The 17598-nt window shown below is 40.0% G+C and overlaps 2 protein-coding genes across 2 annotated transcripts in view; one reads left to right on the plus strand and one right to left on the minus strand.

Moving 5' to 3' along the window:
* Positions 1 to 11645, plus strand: part of LOC6538713 (acetylcholine receptor subunit alpha-like 1) — a 60988-nt gene extending 49343 nt beyond the window's left edge. The window contains exons 6-10 of the mRNA XM_002099192.4: positions 1427 to 1607; positions 3598 to 4058; positions 4127 to 4338; positions 5559 to 5863; positions 7239 to 11645. Of these exons, the coding sequence (XP_002099228.3) occupies positions 1427 to 1607; positions 3598 to 4058; positions 4127 to 4338; positions 5559 to 5863; positions 7239 to 7445 (1366 nt within the window). The 3' untranslated portion in view covers positions 7446 to 11645. The remainder of the gene's footprint in view (positions 1 to 1426; positions 1608 to 3597; positions 4059 to 4126; positions 4339 to 5558; positions 5864 to 7238) is intronic.
* Positions 11646 to 15629: 3984 nt separating this feature from the next.
* On the minus strand, positions 15630 to 17193 carry LOC6538714. Its single transcript, XM_002099193.3, has 3 exons — positions 16329 to 17193; positions 16049 to 16257; positions 15630 to 15976 (listed from the first exon to the last, which is right to left on the minus strand). The coding sequence occupies exons 1-3, from the start codon at positions 16509 to 16511 to the stop codon at positions 15664 to 15666; spliced, it is 705 nt and encodes a 234-aa protein (XP_002099229.1). The 5' UTR covers positions 16512 to 17193; the 3' UTR covers positions 15630 to 15663.
* Between the last annotated feature and the right edge of the window lie 405 nt (positions 17194 to 17598).

A 17598-nucleotide genomic window follows, 5' to 3' on the forward strand; every position in this document is an offset into this window, starting at 1 on the left:
GGACGAAGGGATGTGGATGGGTTGACTACAAGCAAGACAAAGGCAACAAAGGGGCGAGTGGGGGGTGGACAGGGGGTAGCGCAAAGGACATGGCCAGGGAATCGGGAATCTGGAGCAGCGGCAACAAAGTCAGCAAAAAGTTTTTCTTGCCCGCCAGCGGGTTGCCAACTCCCTTGATTCCGTGACGGTACAGTGGAGCCAACTCACACGAATACTTTATACAACTAACTGAAGTTCCACGAACTTCAACTAATCAATCAATCAGTTTTAAATAACAAATGATTTGGTTGCTCATTAAGTTTGCCATCAAAACATTTTCAGTGATTTTACTCACTGATTATTACCGATCACTTTCCTGTGGCATGTGGCCCACTGTGCACCGCTTCGATTTGTGGCCTGAAAACTTTGACTGGACGCAGGGAGCAGAGATACAAAGATGGCGCGCACTGTGCGGCGCTGAGATTAACGCGCTGATAGACGCGGCAGGCGCCGTCGGCTTGGCCAGGATAACTGCCAGGACCACAGCGATGACACTCATACGCCCCGTTGTCCGGCTTCCATACACATACTTATACATTTCTATATCTATATATATGTATATATATTTGTGTAGATTCTGTGTGTGAATCACCGTTAAGATAATGGCTGCAATTGCGGTGACCCCCAGGCGTGGTTTTGGCCTTTTTTTTCGGTTTCGGTTATAAACTTTTGTTCGCTTTGTTGATTTTCTTTCTCTGTCGCCCCAGACTCCCACTCCACTCCCCCCTTATCCCATCCTTAATCTCCATCTCACTCCCTTGAGCCTGTGTGTGTGTCTATGTGTGTGTGTGTTTGTCTGTGCTTGTGTGTGTGCACTGCCGACAGCCATTTTAAATGGTTTTTAGCCATTAATGGTTGCTGCTGCCACTGCCACTGCTGTTGTTGTAATAACATTTTAAAACGCTTTGCTTTCGGATTTAGATTTAGTGTGAGTCTCTGGCCAGTGGCCATAGCCAGAGGATCCGCAAAGGACCTTGCTGCTAATGGACCGTCGTTCGCAGCGACCGATGCCTATATGCCTTATATAGGGGGGCGTGGCACCCATCTTTCCAAATGAAAAACAGTGGCCAAACATCCAAGCATTAGCCGCAGTTTTTCGCAGTCTAAAATGAATTCGTAATTAGAAGCTAAAATGTATTTTTAATTAGTTCGGCACTTTCAGTCGATTTTGGGCAAAGAAAAAACCAACAAAATGCTGTAGTGGAAGACCAAAGAGAAGCTCCTACAAAATTGTTAGAACTTGTAGAATTTAAATCTTGATATATTCAAAACTTAAATCACAAGATGATAAAATATCAATCTTACATACCTAATATATTAATCCAATCAAAATGTAAATCACTTTCCAAATATAACATATTTTCCATGTCCTTTTTCCCGTTTTCAGCGCCGATGGCAACTATGAAGTGACAATAATGACAAAAGCAATTCTTCATCACACGGGCAAAGTGGTGTGGAAACCGCCCGCCATTTACAAATCCTTTTGCGAAATTGATGTCGAGTACTTTCCCTTCGACGAGCAGACATGTTTCATGAAGTTCGGCTCCTGGACCTACGATGGTTATATGGTGAGTTGGGATATGACCCAGAATTCATTCTTTCGAAGGGCGGCAACAGCTGGCAGCTCTGGCCACGAACAGATTATCCCCCAGCCCATCAATCAAAATCGAAACCAAATAAAACAAAAAAAAAAACAAAAAAACTGAGAATACGGCTTTGGCTTGATTCTATCTGACTGAGTGCTAATCAAATGTTGCCCTGACTCGATTAAAAAAGCATTAATTTAAAGCAAAAAGAAAGTGCCGGCTAAACGACTATTTAAACATGTTAAATTAATGGCATTGAACGATTCTTTTTTTATGAGATTCTCTCGGGTGGATTTTCGTGGTTAAATATGTGAGCGTTTTTCATTTGGAATGTGCCGTTAATGTTTACTTTGTTGTTTTCCTGTTTTTTTTTTTGTTGTACACTTGACACGTTTCACTTGCTGTCATGTGATAAATCAAGTGGGGACTCCCCATCTCGCATTTTCCATTTTCCATGCACATGTGTGTGTGCTCTTGTGTTTGTGAGATAACAGCTGGCAGCTGCGTTTAATGAACCAGCCACGCCCACGCCCACGCCTTTTTCAAAAACTTTTTGCGTCGGCAATAATGTATAAAAAGAAAAAGCGCCAAGTTTCAATGTAAAAAAATATTTAATAAACTTTATTCATGTCCTTAACTACCTTAAATTAAACAAACAACCGAGAATAATCCTGCTAAAAATGTCTAACAAAGTATATTCTCTACATTTCAAGCCCCGCTTTTTTCGAGTGTACGGCTAAATTGATTCGAGAAAAACAACTGTTGCGCTGCTATATTGCTATATGGCGCCTCTTTCCTGTTGTTATTGTGTTCATTATGGGCAGCAACAAAAGCGTAGGAAAATCGGAAGCTGGGGGGCGAAAAATCGAAAAATGACAGCACATTATTCTACATATAAATTTTCGTTTTCCTCCCCTTCACGCATCACAAATTTCGAGCACGCTTCATTGACTTTCGACTTTTCTACAACTCGTATGGGATGTGAAATTTGTGGATCGGTTTTTGGGCCTTTTTTTAGTGTCAGCACAAGTGCAGGACGAGCTATTAATGACGACTGTCTCGCAGGACTAGAGGTCCTTAAAGTCCTTTTATTTGACCAGTTCGACACAAAGAATTTTATTATAGATGTAGTTAGATATATGTTAAAATTAAAACTTCCAAGAAAGTAAAACAAAGAAAACGCAAGTCTTGTTATATTAGAGGAAGAAAATAAATTGTTGTTATACACAATACACTTCACTACAAGTTCACATTCACTGATAAATGAGCAACAGACAACAAATGACAAATCCAGCCAAATGGAAATGAAATAAAGGTTACAAGCGTAAATGTCATTTGTGTTTCGGTTTCGGTTCGCACGTGAGTCGAACTTATCGCGATTCCTGCCATCTGTCGCTGAGTTAGGATCCGGAACAGGAATAGGAACCATTCACCTACCGGCATACCCACCACCATGCCAATCTCCATCTCCATTTCCATTCCCAGCAAACGATTCTCCGTGCAATTGACGATTGTCAAAAATTTGTCAGAAAGTACGTTTTTCCATCACCTCTGATTTTCTGATTCTGTGATTCTGTGACGCTGTGCGGCACTTGGTCCAAATGTTTCCGAGGAAGCTGCGTCTGGGGAAATGGGCCAACAAATCAACATAAATAGATGTATGATTGGCCTGGCTTGGTGTTGGATCGAGGTAAACTGGTGAACAGGTGCAGCAGTTGCCAAAGTTGCCGGCCATAAATCAGCAAGTTTAAAGAAAGAGCAGCTGGTCCTGCATATTGATTATCTCACCCTCAAATCAATGTAATCAGCTCAAAGTTATTAAATTAAAACGTAATTTGTAAACGTAATATAAAACTGTTTTAAGTACACAAAAATTAATGTTTTAAGTACACAAAAATGAGTGTTTTAAGTACACAAAAATGAATGTTTTAAGTACACAAAAATACAAAGTTATATATCGAATCCTTTTCAGGTCGACTTGAGGCACTTGAAGCAGACCGCCGACTCGGACAACATCGAGGTGGGCATCGACCTGCAGGACTACTACATCTCCGTGGAGTGGGACATCATGCGGGTGCCGGCGGTGCGCAACGAGAAGTTCTACAGCTGCTGCGAGGAGCCGTATCTGGACATTGTGTTCAATCTGACGCTCCGCCGGAAGACGCTCTTCTACACGGTCAACCTGATCATACCCTGCGTGGGCATCTCGTTCCTGTCCGTTCTGGTCTTCTATCTGCCCAGCGACTCCGGCGAGAAGATCTCGCTCTGCATCAGCATCCTGCTCTCGCTCACCGTGTTCTTCCTCCTGCTGGCGGAGATCATTCCGCCCACCTCGCTGACGGTGCCGCTGCTGGGAAAGTATCTGCTCTTCACCATGATGCTGGTCACGCTCTCCGTCGTGGTCACCATCGCCGTGCTCAATGTGAATTTTAGGTAAGGCAACTCTAAAATCTCTTGCTTAAATGATTCCTATTTCAATCCTTGGTTATGTGTCTGTTTAGATCCCCTGTCACACATCGCATGGCGCCGTGGGTGCAGCGCCTCTTCATCCAGATCCTGCCCAAGCTGCTCTGCATCGAGCGGCCCAAGAAGGAGGAGCCCGAGGAGGATCAGCCGCCCGAGGTGCTCACCGATGTCTATCACCTGCCGCCGGATGTGGACAAGTTTGTCAACTACGATTCGAAGCGTTTCAGCGGCGACTACGGCATTCCAGGTACGAGCCACAATCTCATCCATAAACCCAATTCCGTATAACAATGGTATTCCTTCTGCTGGGTGGGTGCAGGAGGAATCACATTCAAAAGGAGCAAAAGTTTTCCACCCATTTTCCCGCTCCGCTTGACGCAAACTTTCTGTGTAGAACTTGGCGTCCTGGGATTCGTGGGCTTCTTGTAGTTCGCCATGCGCTGCAGCTGGGAAATTTATGAATGTTTTCAACTGGCTTTAGTGGGCACATTACCAACGGTGCATGCAGCGAGCGACGGGAAACTTGCAACTTGCAACTTGCCAGTTTATATTCCATTTTAAATATGCACAACAACATGGAAATTATATGCATTCAGACACACCGCTTTATAATGATGCCGTGTTGGGGGGGGGGGCGGGGCGAAATAATTTATGACAATTAACAAGTGCATCTGCAAGGACGCCGACCAAAAGGGAAAGTTTCCTTCGGGCATTATAAGTTCTCGGAAATGCCTTTTATGCTATTTTGTCGCCCCCAAACTGACGGCATTTAGATGGCTTATTAAAATGTAGTCAGCAGTAACGAAGCAGTTTTTTAATCAAGCGCACACTTGGCGTATACGTAATATTGCGTATACGCCGCGTGGAGCAATAATTTTCAGCTTACGGTCAAAGAATTAAATATTTCCTACTTCTTCAAGTGGCATTCAAGGCGCGCGAAAAGAGAAAGGGAAATCCTAAAAGAAAGGACCTGAAACTTTCAAATGGCCCAGCGAAATAAATGGAAAACAGAATGCAGAAAACTATTTATTGAGTTTCCTTATTGTATCCCCGGACCTGAAGTCCTGCCTCTCAGCTGCTGCTTCTGTTGGGCCATCCTCGAGGTCGAGGGTCCTTTTGTCCACTCACTTCCTTCGGGGACATTGTGCCAAGGAGCATTGCGACGGCGAAGACAATGCAGCAAAGTTGCAAATTGCATTTACAACTTTATTTGCCTAATGCTGTTAATGCTGGCAAACACTCGCAAAAAAAAGTGCCCACCCCAAATTGGGCTTTTGAATCTGTGCAAAGTTACGCAAAAAGCAGCGTCTCTTAGAGATGGAAAGTGTAGTTTAAAAGAGGCTTTGCTTTCAAAGACACAGCAGTGGTTTCAAATCTAAAAGCAGGGAGAAAGCAGCGAGTGCTGTTCTTGTTTAAAGAAATGTACTTGCAGTGCACTTATAAGTAAATACTTATCATTTTTACCAGCACTACCCGCTTCGCATCGCTTCGATTTGGCCGCCGCGGGCGGGATTAGCGCCCACTGTTTCGCGGAACCGCCGCTGCCCTCCTCACTGCCACTCCCCGGCGCCGACGACGATCTGTTCAGCCCCTCGGGCCTCAACGGAGACATCAGTCCCGGCTGCTGTCCTGCCGCTGCAGCCGCCGCTGCCGCCGCCGCCGCCGATCTCAGTCCCACGTTCGAGAAGCCCTACGCCCGCGAAATGGAGAAGACCATCGAGGGATCCCGCTTCATCGCGCAGCACGTGAAGAACAAGGATAAGTTTGAGAGTGTAAGTACCAACTATTTGTATTCCAAACCTCAATTAAACTTCAATTACATTGAAAAGTTGATTTACATTTTGTTTATTTCCACGTTTTATCATAAATTATGTTTGCAAACCAAGTGCACATGCAGTTAACAACTACTGAAAGTCTAAGAGAGCTTTTCAGTTCATTTTCATAAATAATATAAAAACCCTTGTTTAAGAGGATTAAACTCACAGTAGACAGAATAGTGCTTATAAAGTGCGCATAAAGTTAACAATTCCAGAAAAGTTAAGAGCAATTTGAAGCCATTTATCAAGGTTTTAACTGCATGGTAATTTTACGTACAGCTTGTACTTTTCCAGTGACTATCTCCTACATTAATTCCCTATTGCATGGCAAAAGCTTGCATTTTCATTTCTACTCGCAATCCTGATTCACAATTCGCAATGGGAAGACCGCGATGTTATTAATTTTCCATGTTGCAAAACGAATGTAATAATCCGTGCCACACCGCCGCAACACGCAGCATTGCAAAACGGACGAATCTCGCGCCGTCGCTGGCCAATCAGCCGCAATCATTGTTGGCAAACTCGCAGCTGGAGCAGGCGGACTGGATACGCTGTTGGCCAGAAACCCGAAACGACCTGGCCAGCATGTCTGGTGCAGTGTTTATGTCTGCTCTTGATAACCCGCATTAGGACCGTAAAACCCCCCACATTTCTGCCCGGCCAAAACGAACCAAAGCCAGTTAAATCGCGTTGCTTGCGTCCTTTCTAATCAGGAATCGCGCACGAGTGGGGTAGCACTGGTGGATCCTTTTTTGGATCACGTTGGCGAAACTGGTGGTGGTGCTAGAGGTGCTGGTGGTGCTAGAGGTGCTGGTGGTGCCGAGTGAAGGGCAATCGGTCTGTCGCCACCGTTTGGAGTTGAGTGATTGAGTTGTTTGTGCGCAAATACGAAGAGTTTGCAACATGCGGTTCCTGCACTGCAGTTTGCCATTTGCTGGGTGTGCAATTGCTTGCTATGCTGGTGTGTGTACATCGTCTGTGTGTGCGTGTGTGCTGTGTGTCCGTATGTGCAGATGGAGTGTGCGGTGAGTGTGGGCCACGAGTTGCAATCGATGTTTGCTCTGGAACATTTCAATTTAACTCGCAACGCCCGAACCGCAAATCTGATTTGGATGTGCCAAAACCATTTTATTCGAATGCCAAAATGATTAATTGAGATGGTTAGATGCAGTGAAACGCTTATTAGTTTTACTCCCAGCGCTTGTTTATTTCTATATAAAGAATTACTTTAAATTAAGCTTTTCACTAGTATGCACTTAGTTTTTGGTTATTTTTTTAGTTAATACATTGGAATCTGAACTCATTCTGACTTTGTGTGCACACTTTTCAGGTGGAAGAGGACTGGAAGTACGTTGCCATGGTATTGGATCGTATGTTTCTGTGGATCTTCGCGATCGCTTGCGTGGTTGGAACAGCGCTGATTATCCTGCAGGCGCCCAGCTTGTACGACCAATCGCAGCCGATCGATATACTCTACTCGAAGATTGCCAAGAAGAAGTTCGAGCTGCTCAAGATGGGCAGCGAGAACACCTTATAGCGACCACTTGGGTTCGCGGCCGGCTGGTGGAATCTAATCATCAGCTCGCTGCGGACCCTGTTCGCCGCTCGCGACGATGATCGTGGATAATATACGATGAGCCACACCATGAGTATTTCCTCGGCGTTGTACAACACTAACAGTAGCAGCAGCAGCAGTATAAGCAACGCCACTGACAGTGGCAGTGCCATTGGCAGTGTTGTAAAGGCTATTGTGAGTAGTGTTGGCAGCACCAACGAAACGGATGACTCGTGGAGCCCATCGTAAGTGTCCGCGAGGCGAGTGAAGTGAACATTGCGAAATGAATTCAGATACAATCGAATGGAGGCAAGTTTTTGGAGCAGTTGATCAAAATATGTATGTAATGTAATTTGATGGAGTTGTAGTGTTGATTAACCGCGACAGTGCTGGACAGCGAAGCAAGCCACAAGATAGCTGCGAAGCGAAGCGTAGTTTGTAAGTTTTTTGATGTACTTGATGTATGATTGTGTGGTCGAAGAAGTTTAGGTGGTTTCGGTGGTTCCCGAACCAGTGTTGTAAAAAGCGTATGGAGTTTTGTAAGTTATATTGTATTTTTGAGCGCCAAAAAGTTCCTTGTTACATCTTTTAGTTTTAAAGTTCCACACACAACACAACACAACAACAAACAAGAAAGCAAACAAAAATGATGAAAAAACAAATGAAAATGTTTTAAAATTGCATTTTAAATTTAAATCTGACTGCATGTGTTCAGTGCGTGAGTGTGGGTGCTTCTGCAGGAGACTGTGTGAGTGTGTGCGTGCCACAATATACATACATATGAAGAAGAAAATCAATTTTAATGGTTTATTTATTTGTGCATATATTTCGCATTATTTTTAGCAAAGCAAAAACAAACACAGAAGAATTGCGCCCCACGCAGAATGGGTAAAAATTAAGTCTCATAAAATTCCAATCTATTTTTAGCATAAATAAGTGAAGTAAATACGATAAACTACATTTAATTAGCCAATAAGTCGTAACTAGTGGTAGCTAAGCAAATCTAGTATTGAATTAAATTTAATATTAAAAAAAACAACACGAGATCCGACACATCGGCTCGTATGAAGCGCGAAATTCTGAAATAAATTTAGTTGAATGTCGATACAAGCGAGTCGTCGTCACATTTTTAAAGTCACACATTTTTACTAACCACACGAGCAACCAACACACACAAACATAAATATATATATACACAAATATATATATTATATCGTGCAAGCATACATATAAATATATATAGAGTACGTATACGTATTTATAGGATTGCAGCTAGTCGAAACACAAAACACAAAACAATTTCAATTAAAAACACGCACACAAACAGACAGACACGGTGCAAAACAAGTAACAATAACTAAAGCGAATGGCTATTTGTTTAGTTTGAAGCCATTTTAATCAATTAAATTATTGCGTTTAAAACGAATTCCATTTCCACTTGATTTCGATTTCGATATAGGTTTCGATTTAGATTTTGATTGTTTTCCCCCAACCAACCACTCCACCCTTGCCGTTTATATAAGCAGCTCCTTTGTAGTTATCGGCACTCATTATGCATTCATTGGAGCATACGGAGTGTTCAGAAACCTTTGGCAGCTTCAATTTAAAATAAAAGTTTTTAATTACTTTCAACGGGCCACGCGAGTGCCGTCCTGAGCTCCAAGTTCCGCCTTCTGAGGTCTGGAGTTCTCGTTTCTAGCCATTCGAATGGCCCCGATTCCAGTGAGCGGCACACAGAAAACACCTTCAATTTAAATGCCAAAGCAAACGAAACTTGCCACAAGGTTGACTGCCACGCCCACACGCCCATTCGCCCCTCGTTTATGCCTTTGCATTTTTAATTGATTTTGCAAAACTTTTTGCCGCCGAAGCAAAAAGAACAGTAAACATTAAGCAAATGCAAGCGCCACCGTTGCTTTTTCGCCAGAGGCGTTGCCCAAAGGGGGCGGGGCTTGGGGCGAAAGGGGGCGTGGCGGCGCCGCAAGGCATGCAACAAATTAAGTGCGGAATGCAATTTGCCATGCTGTGTGCATAAGAGGCTGTGTGCGAGTTAATAAAAAGCCAAAAGTAAACAAATACTTACACTCTGCTGAAAATGCACTGAAAATGAAAGAATTTTCGAAGGGTTTTTAAGCCCAAAATAATTTCAGAAATATACGATTCTAACGGATTTCTTTCTACTTTTGTAAAACACTTCAAATAGAAGGCTCAAAACGTTCCTTCTTATTCATAAAAGAATATGAAATTAAATTCCTTAAGTGTGTTAGATGCTTATAAAAGAATTGCTCTCAGTGTAATCACATTCCAGCAACAATAACTTGCCAAGCATAAGTGAAATCTGTGGAAACTATTAGCAAAGAATGTCGCGACAAGCGACAGCGACAACCCTGAGCTCGCTGCCAGGGTTGCCGAGCGGCCTGGGCGCTGCTCATTGTTGCAGCTTCTGCTGCGTCGTCGTCAGCCGAGTTGTGCGTGCGAGGCGGCAAAAGTTTAATTAAAATTCCTAATCGAAAATATTCAACATTTGTGAGTGTGAATTAATTAAAATAGTTTTCCAAGCCAACGAATGTGGCACTGTTTAAACACACAGAAAAAGTGGCACACCGAGCTGGGCTAGAAAATGATATAAATTTCGTACTTGTTGTGGGTGAAATGGTCGAGAGAACTGGGTGGGAAATTTTAAATTTTCATGTTTTTATAATAAAATATTTTATGCCAATGCACACAGCCAAAGAAGACACACACACACAATCACACGATAGCGTAACAAAAAAAAAAAAAAGAGGAAAACTAAACAGGAAAATCTAAATAGCGGATGCCGTTTTGGGTGTATTAAAATGTAAAGTGCATAAAAATCAACAGTTAACATTTTTTAAATATCTAGCTATTAAAACTAAACGTATTATAAAGCCTATTAAATAAACGTCGGAATATCATAAATCAAGTAATTAAATACAAATGCGAGGACTAAACTTAGAATGAAACCAATGATGTCACATTCAAATTAAATCGGTTAAATGAACAATGCAAAAAGCAGCAATAAAATCCACAAAAATACCCGTTCATTTATTTCACAAGCAGGAAATACAATTGTGCAACATATATTGAAATTATTAAACTGAGCTTATAATATATAAAATAAATAAAAAATTGACACACACAAAGTTGCTAACTAAAATGAAGAAAAAAGGGCGTAAACAATTTGACAACATTCTCGACTTCCGTATCGAAAAGCATAAAATAAAAAAGTCTGAAAAAAATCAAGTATATATAGAAAAAAAACATACACATAAATACATAGAATATGGAACACAACACATGACACCTTTTAAAATGCAAAACCGAATAACCACTGACACAAGGCAAATACGCAAAAAACTGATTGCAAAATATTATTCATAGAGGACAAAATTGAATTACACAAAAAGGACACAAGATATAGTTTAAAGCGAAAGGACAAACCGGTATTGCCAAATGGAAAAATAATATAAATTTTGTACAATAATAATAAATTCGGCTCTTAGTTATTGGTTTTGTTAAACTTAAACTTCAGAATCGTAGGCAAAAAATATCAACCAATTTTGGTGTGACTTGTAAATATTATATACATTTAAATCAACATTTGCTTAAGCTTTAAATATGTTTGTTTAATAGGAATTATTCAATCAATTTAAGTGTGCTGATATAAGTTTTGTTTGAATGCATAAAAATTGTTGAATCGACTATTTACTGTAAGCTTCTTAATTTCAAACAATTTTGTACAGATTTCCAGCTTAACAAGTCTTTTGTTATAGTTTTAGACAATCAACTATTAAAATATATTTAAACGCAGCAAAGCGAAATGAAAACAAAGAACTAATGACAAGTAAATGGCGTAACTTTTCTGTGAATAAAATCAACTAAATGAGTAAAACCCGTATAAAACATTTATGCATATTTAAACCTAATGTCACTATGCAAATATAAAAAAGCAAAAAGAGAAAAAGAGAAAAAAAGCAGACATACAAAAAATGCGAGAAGCGTGGAAGAACAATTAGATGAAATTCATTTCAACAAAAACCATTTTTGTAAATTGTTTCACTTGGGAAATCGACACGCTAAAGCCAAAAATAAAAACAAAAAACTAAATAAATAGAGACATAAATGAAAAATCGTTTTACCAAATAATGCAAAAAAAAACACGAGGAGGAAAAGTGAAGACACTCGAGTAAAAAAACAAAATCGAATTAACGTCAAAATACATAGAAGTGTATATGCTCTCATTGGTTGTGTTTTTAGGTTATAAACAAATAGGTTTGGCTCTGTGTGGGTGTGTGGGCGTGTGGGTGTGCCGGTCCTTCGTCCTGCACACACACAAACACACGCACCGCCCACACGCACAAGCAAGCAAACAGACAAACAATCGTTCATTCAATCACTCAATCAGTCGGTCTGTCGATCTATCGATCCCAATCACGATCGATCGGACCTATAGTTGTACAGTTCATTTCAGCATTGATTCATAAATATGTATTAACGGGTAAATTAAATGGTATTTAGCGACTATCTGTATATTATGCTAGTAATGTGAAACATTTTGAATTTGCCTTTTCGTAACGATTCTGTTCAAGTTTTCCCTAGGTTTCCTAGCTAAATGTTTAGTGTGCTTGATACAGAGAGTTAAGCAGTTAATTTAGGTAATCCAGATGAAGAAACCGTGTAATTTAAATACTGCCACAAATAAGACGAAATGAAATGCAAATAGAACATATAGAAAATATACACATATATACACATATATGTATCATCTATATATGATATGAGTACGAGTATTATGATATACGAAAAACTAGTTAAGAGCAAACAATTTTCGCAGTGTGTCCACGGAAATGGAAAACAGATCCTTTGCGAAGGATCTATAGTCACGTAAGGGAAGATCATGCAGATCGGGGCTCGAAGTTAACATTGAAGCTAAGTACTAACTATATAGGCAACTCACACCAATAACTCTGTATATAGTTAAAGTAACCACCACAGGACATACACACACACACCCACACACACACAGCAATGCATACACATGAAGCACGCAGTTGAAGCAGTTCATACCTGTATATATAGATATAGATTGTGAGGCAACCGCCGATCCATCAACGATCGATCATTCAGCAAGCGAAAAGAATTTAATTCCAGTACAATTCATTTCCCGATTACAGTTACAAAGGACAACGAACTTGTGAACACACACACAAATCTTAGATAAAGCACAGGAAAATACTTGAGGAGATTAGTGACGAAAGCTACTCAACAGTTGCCGAGTATGATGCCCTTGAAGAATATATTCGAAATAACTAGATATTTCCAAAGAAATTCGATATAATTCGCGTTACATTCCATTTTAAGAGGGGCATTTACACCAGGCTATAATGTGTTTCATTTTAGCAAAAGGAAAAGCATTTTAAGGCCAATCACACTTAGCACTAACAATTATCATAATTAGTTAAACGCGAAATAGTTATTAAACGAAATATATAAAATCGAGCAAATCGGACTAACTGAAGCAAAATAATTACGATGTAAAACAGGAAATTGAGGTATTTGATAAATATGCGGCTTGACCCTGAGATTCAAAAAACATAAAATCGTATGTCTTCCAATCAAAGGTCGTCTTTTGTAGCAAACACAACAAGAATCAAAGTCTGCGTATTGCTAAAGAAGAAAAACACGTAAACAAATCGAATTGGAAGCAACTGCGGCGCTGATTAATGCAGAAATGCTAAATATCTGAAGCGCAAACCAACACACACACAACTTAAAACACACACCTTCAAACTCACACACACACACACACTGAAAGTGCACTCTGCAAGCTCGATTAGCGAATAATCATGGCATTCTTGAAGAGTTAACAGGTTAATAGGCAATTCAGCAGCATTCCTTGCTCTCACACTCTCACTTGAACTCTGACCCCATTCGGTTACCAGCAACTAATCAAGTACCTGACAATAGATGAACTACACTTTTCCACAATTTCTAAGCACAGCACATCGATCCATTCCATTAAAGCTCGTCTTGTACATACAGTTGCCGAATGATTAGTATTATTTGGCTAATAAACTCTCACCAACTTGTCCAGTAGCGAGGCAAATCAAAAACAACATAAATTAATTCATTAAAAACGGTTTCAAAGACAGCTAGAAAATTTAGACACCGACACACGAGTACATATTTCAGAGCAATTAGAAATTTCCCCAATTCCCCATTATTTATAGCAGACACGCAACTAAACGCATGGAAAACCAGACGACTTTTGTAAAATATTTCCGAGAGCAAAGCCAAACACACAAATGATTTAGTTAGAAACTGGCTTTTTCAATCCGATTCAAACTACTAAAGGTGCTTCAGAAATTGCTGGAGCATAGAAATCCCATTTAAAGGCGTATGCAATGCTAATTTCCGGTTATTAACCCCTTGAAGCGGCTAAAAGCATGCAATGGAAATTTTAGCGGATTTTAAATCTATCAATTTGTGAAGCACCTCCATAAATTCAAAAGATAATACATTTTTGAAGAGGTTTTTAATCGTTGACATAAAAAAAAGGAAGCAGATTTGCAAGCAGCACAATACACACACACAACCCTAAGCTAAACACACACATTCACGAATAAACTCAAATATTTTATGCTTGTGTACGTATGTGTTTCGTATGAAATTGGGTGAATGGCATTGCATGTGTGTGTGTGCGCGATAAAGCCAAAATCAAATGTGTAAATTCATAAACAAGAAATCGCTCGAGTGTTTAACTATAGTGTACTAACTATATATTATATTTGAAGATATATGGCATATAGGAGGTATACACTATGCATATACACTTGCATGTATATTTTTTGTATTAACAATTAGGTGCCGTTAGATTTAAGTGCTTCCGTTGCAAGTTTTGTGTAAATTTTCTTTCAATTCGTTCGATCGAGATATGAAAAGCAAAATCAATTTTAGCGTCAAGATTTTTAACTCAAAAACAAATCAAAGCAAATGGCAAATCTCAAAGTCTTGCAACTCACTGGGGAAAACAACACCACGAATATTAAAGTTAAAGGTAAAACGCCCACGGGCCAAACTAACGGCAAATTGCTCAACAAAAAAAAAAAAAAAAAACAAAAAAAGATAAAACCTAAAACCGAATAATTAACGATAAATATACATACATATACGCAGTAAAATAAAGCCAGATATAAATACAAGTATGGAGTAAACATTTAGTTAGGCGTCCCAAGCGCTCGCTAAAAATTCTACACGAGAATCAATTTTGACTAAATTGAAAATTTAGTTAAATGGAATCGCATAACGTAAGTAAGCTAAGTAACGATAATCCGATTTATGTAAAATACTTGCGACTAAGTATAGACTAAGCTAAATTTTGAAACTGCAAATCAAAGCAAGATCAGCAAAATGCGAACCTAATGCGAAAGTGGTGGTAAAATGGACATTTGTGCATCAGTATAATTCAGATAAATGTGACACAATACTTAAACTTAAACGGAAAAGCGTTGCATTTACATTTCACATAACAAATACGTGCGTAAATATATATATGATAACTACATATATATATATATATATATATATATATTGAATATATATTCAAAACTCTCTTGAACAACAAAACAGCAAACATATTACATAACAAACCGAAACTAAATTAATTACACTCACGCGCAGCCAGCAAGCAAACAATTGAACATTGAAAATTGCAAATTAAAAATTGATCAAAAATTACCAGATCATACACAAATAAATTGAAATAAATTGAAGATATTAAACAGAATAAACGAAATCGATAGAAGAATAAATATGTTGACTAACACAACAGTATAAAAAGAAATGCATTAACAACCTAAATGTAAGACACTAATTAACGAACTTAAGCTAACGCAAAAACAAATTGAAATAATAGCAACAATTGCGAAAAAAAAGAACACTAAAATTGAAAACAATTAAAAAACGACAACACATTAAAAGAAAACAATTACTATATAAATAAATGTTACGCGTTATTAAATAAAGAAGAATGAAAATAATTTGTTTTAAAAAAAAACCAGTCCGTCTTTTACTTTGAATTAATCCACATGGGAATGAAATATTTGTATTTTAGAAAAGTAAAACAAATCAACAACTGTTCCTGGTATTTATTTTTTATCATTTTAAATCATTTTTGCATTCACATGTAGTTGAATGAACTGAACTTCGTGGTAGTGGCTGCCATGTATTTGCCCAAAGCCAAAGCCAGCAGTGAGAACTGGCATCCCGGATAGATTTCATGGCACTCCCGTGAGTTCCGCTTGGAGCGCCGGTAGATGCGATCGTACTGATGATGCGCCTGCGGCTCGTGGGCAGCCACAGGGGAGGGGGGCAGGCTGAAGACAGTCCTGACCAGCTCCTGCAACATGTTGCCACGTTCCTCGGACGGCAGCATGAACCGCGCACTTTCGCACAGAGCTCGAGCCACACACGAACGACCATTGAATCCCATGCTAACAGAGCATCAAGGAAGTGGTATTAAAAGTTGATTCATAAGGGACACAATTACATTAAGTTGCACTCACTTGTCAAATATGGACTGCACCTCATCGTAGAAAGCTCGTCGGGATCGCCGCTTGATGGTGTCCTTGGCCAGGGTGGCATTGAGTCCATGAGCATGCTGGATGACCCACTGGTGGTTGGGCAGATCGTAGGCCACGCCCCAGTTGACCGCCCAGCTGAGATAGTCGACATCTGGGTTGCCAATCATGCCGATCGTCATGCAAATGGCACCCTGCAGGATATGACCACCATTAGAGCCGTTTACCATGCCAACTGGCCAACTGACCATCAACACACTCACACCGAAACCGAAGAGCCCTCCGGAAATGCCAGATAACGCTTGTGCCGGCGCAGAACTTTGGTCACCTCCTCTGTGCTCCGTGTGCCATTCGCAGCTGGTGACATGGACATCACCTGGGATTGCACCTCGTGCAGCAGGAGGCAAAGTGCCAGCAAACTGAAGTGGCCAGTTGGGGAGAGTCTCATACTGTCGGTAGAACGTTCCGTTGGTAACTGAATGCCAGCAAAACTGAAAAGGCAACCAGTCGCTTTAGCGGCTTATTAGTTCGAGTGCCGTGTTGATTGCCCTGATTAGCGGTTGCCTGCAAAGTCTGCTTTTAACAAGTGCCCATTGTGAGGTGCTGCTCCTACCAGGGATTGAGTTTTGGTTTGGTTTCCCCCCCTGACTCCCATCGACATGGCCAACACTGATTGCCGTAGCATGTAAATTTCTGTCAACAGTGGGAAATACACTTGTTTTGTTTCCACTTCCACTCCAATTGTCAGCATTGTGAAGCGAAAAACAAACAGCACAAATTATGGAATTGCCAGTTCGGATCCCCGGAGAGTGAGTTCCATGCACTTGGGAATCCATCAATGTTTCCATACCCTACTTCAACATCAGACACATTTCTGTCACCACAGTTCGGAAACTTAAAGTGAAGCGGGTATATTAAAAGCATTAATAATTTTAACTAACTACTATAAGCGGTAGAATGGTAGAACTCACATGCGCTGCATTTTTCGCTGAAGCGCACCACAAAGTGGCCAAAAAAATGGTCAATAAAAATGTCGATGTACGAGTATTTACTTAATTTTCATTCAACTTTCTGCTGCGGCGCACAATAAAATTCATTTTTTTCATTTGCTCATCAATTTATGCACTCGTTTTTCATTTGTATTTATTGTTTGAACTGTGGAAATATTACACAAATTGTAAATACAAGCTTACTGCACGAAAGTATTGATTTTTTAACATCGTAACGAGCTTCAGTAAGCGCCAGAAATTAAGGGGCAAAGTAAAGGGGTATTCTAAATACTACTAAGTACTTTCCGTTCATCTCTTCTATAAATTAATTAATAATGCAAATTGTTATCAAAAATTGTATATGCATACCAATACCCCTAATCTGCATGCAGAAATACCTCGCTTATTTACAATTCCGTTTATTGCAATCAAAGTGAACATGCAACGCGGTGCATTAACTCTGTACAGGGTATCATAGCAGCTAGCTGTGTCCACGTCCAGTTCGATAAATTCATTGGTGTGTTTTCCATATTTTCCCCTTCACAC

Source organism: Drosophila yakuba, chromosome 3R (genome assembly GCF_016746365.2).
Source record: "Drosophila yakuba strain Tai18E2 chromosome 3R, Prin_Dyak_Tai18E2_2.1, whole genome shotgun sequence".
NCBI classification, from domain to species: Eukaryota; Metazoa; Arthropoda; class Insecta; order Diptera; family Drosophilidae; genus Drosophila; species Drosophila yakuba.

Coding starts and splice junctions, on each gene's coding strand:
- LOC6538714 (XM_002099193.3), bottom strand. CDS start 16,511: ATGAGACTCTCCCCAACTGGCCACTTCAGTTTGCTGGCACTTTGCCTC. Junction 16,258..16,328: donor CGGAGGGCTCTTCGGTTTCG/GTGTGAGTGTGT, acceptor CATATCCTGCAG/GGTGCCATTTGCATGACGAT. Junction 15,977..16,048: donor GTGCAGTCCATATTTGACAA/GTGAGTGCAACT, acceptor ATGCTCTGTTAG/CATGGGATTCAATGGTCGTT.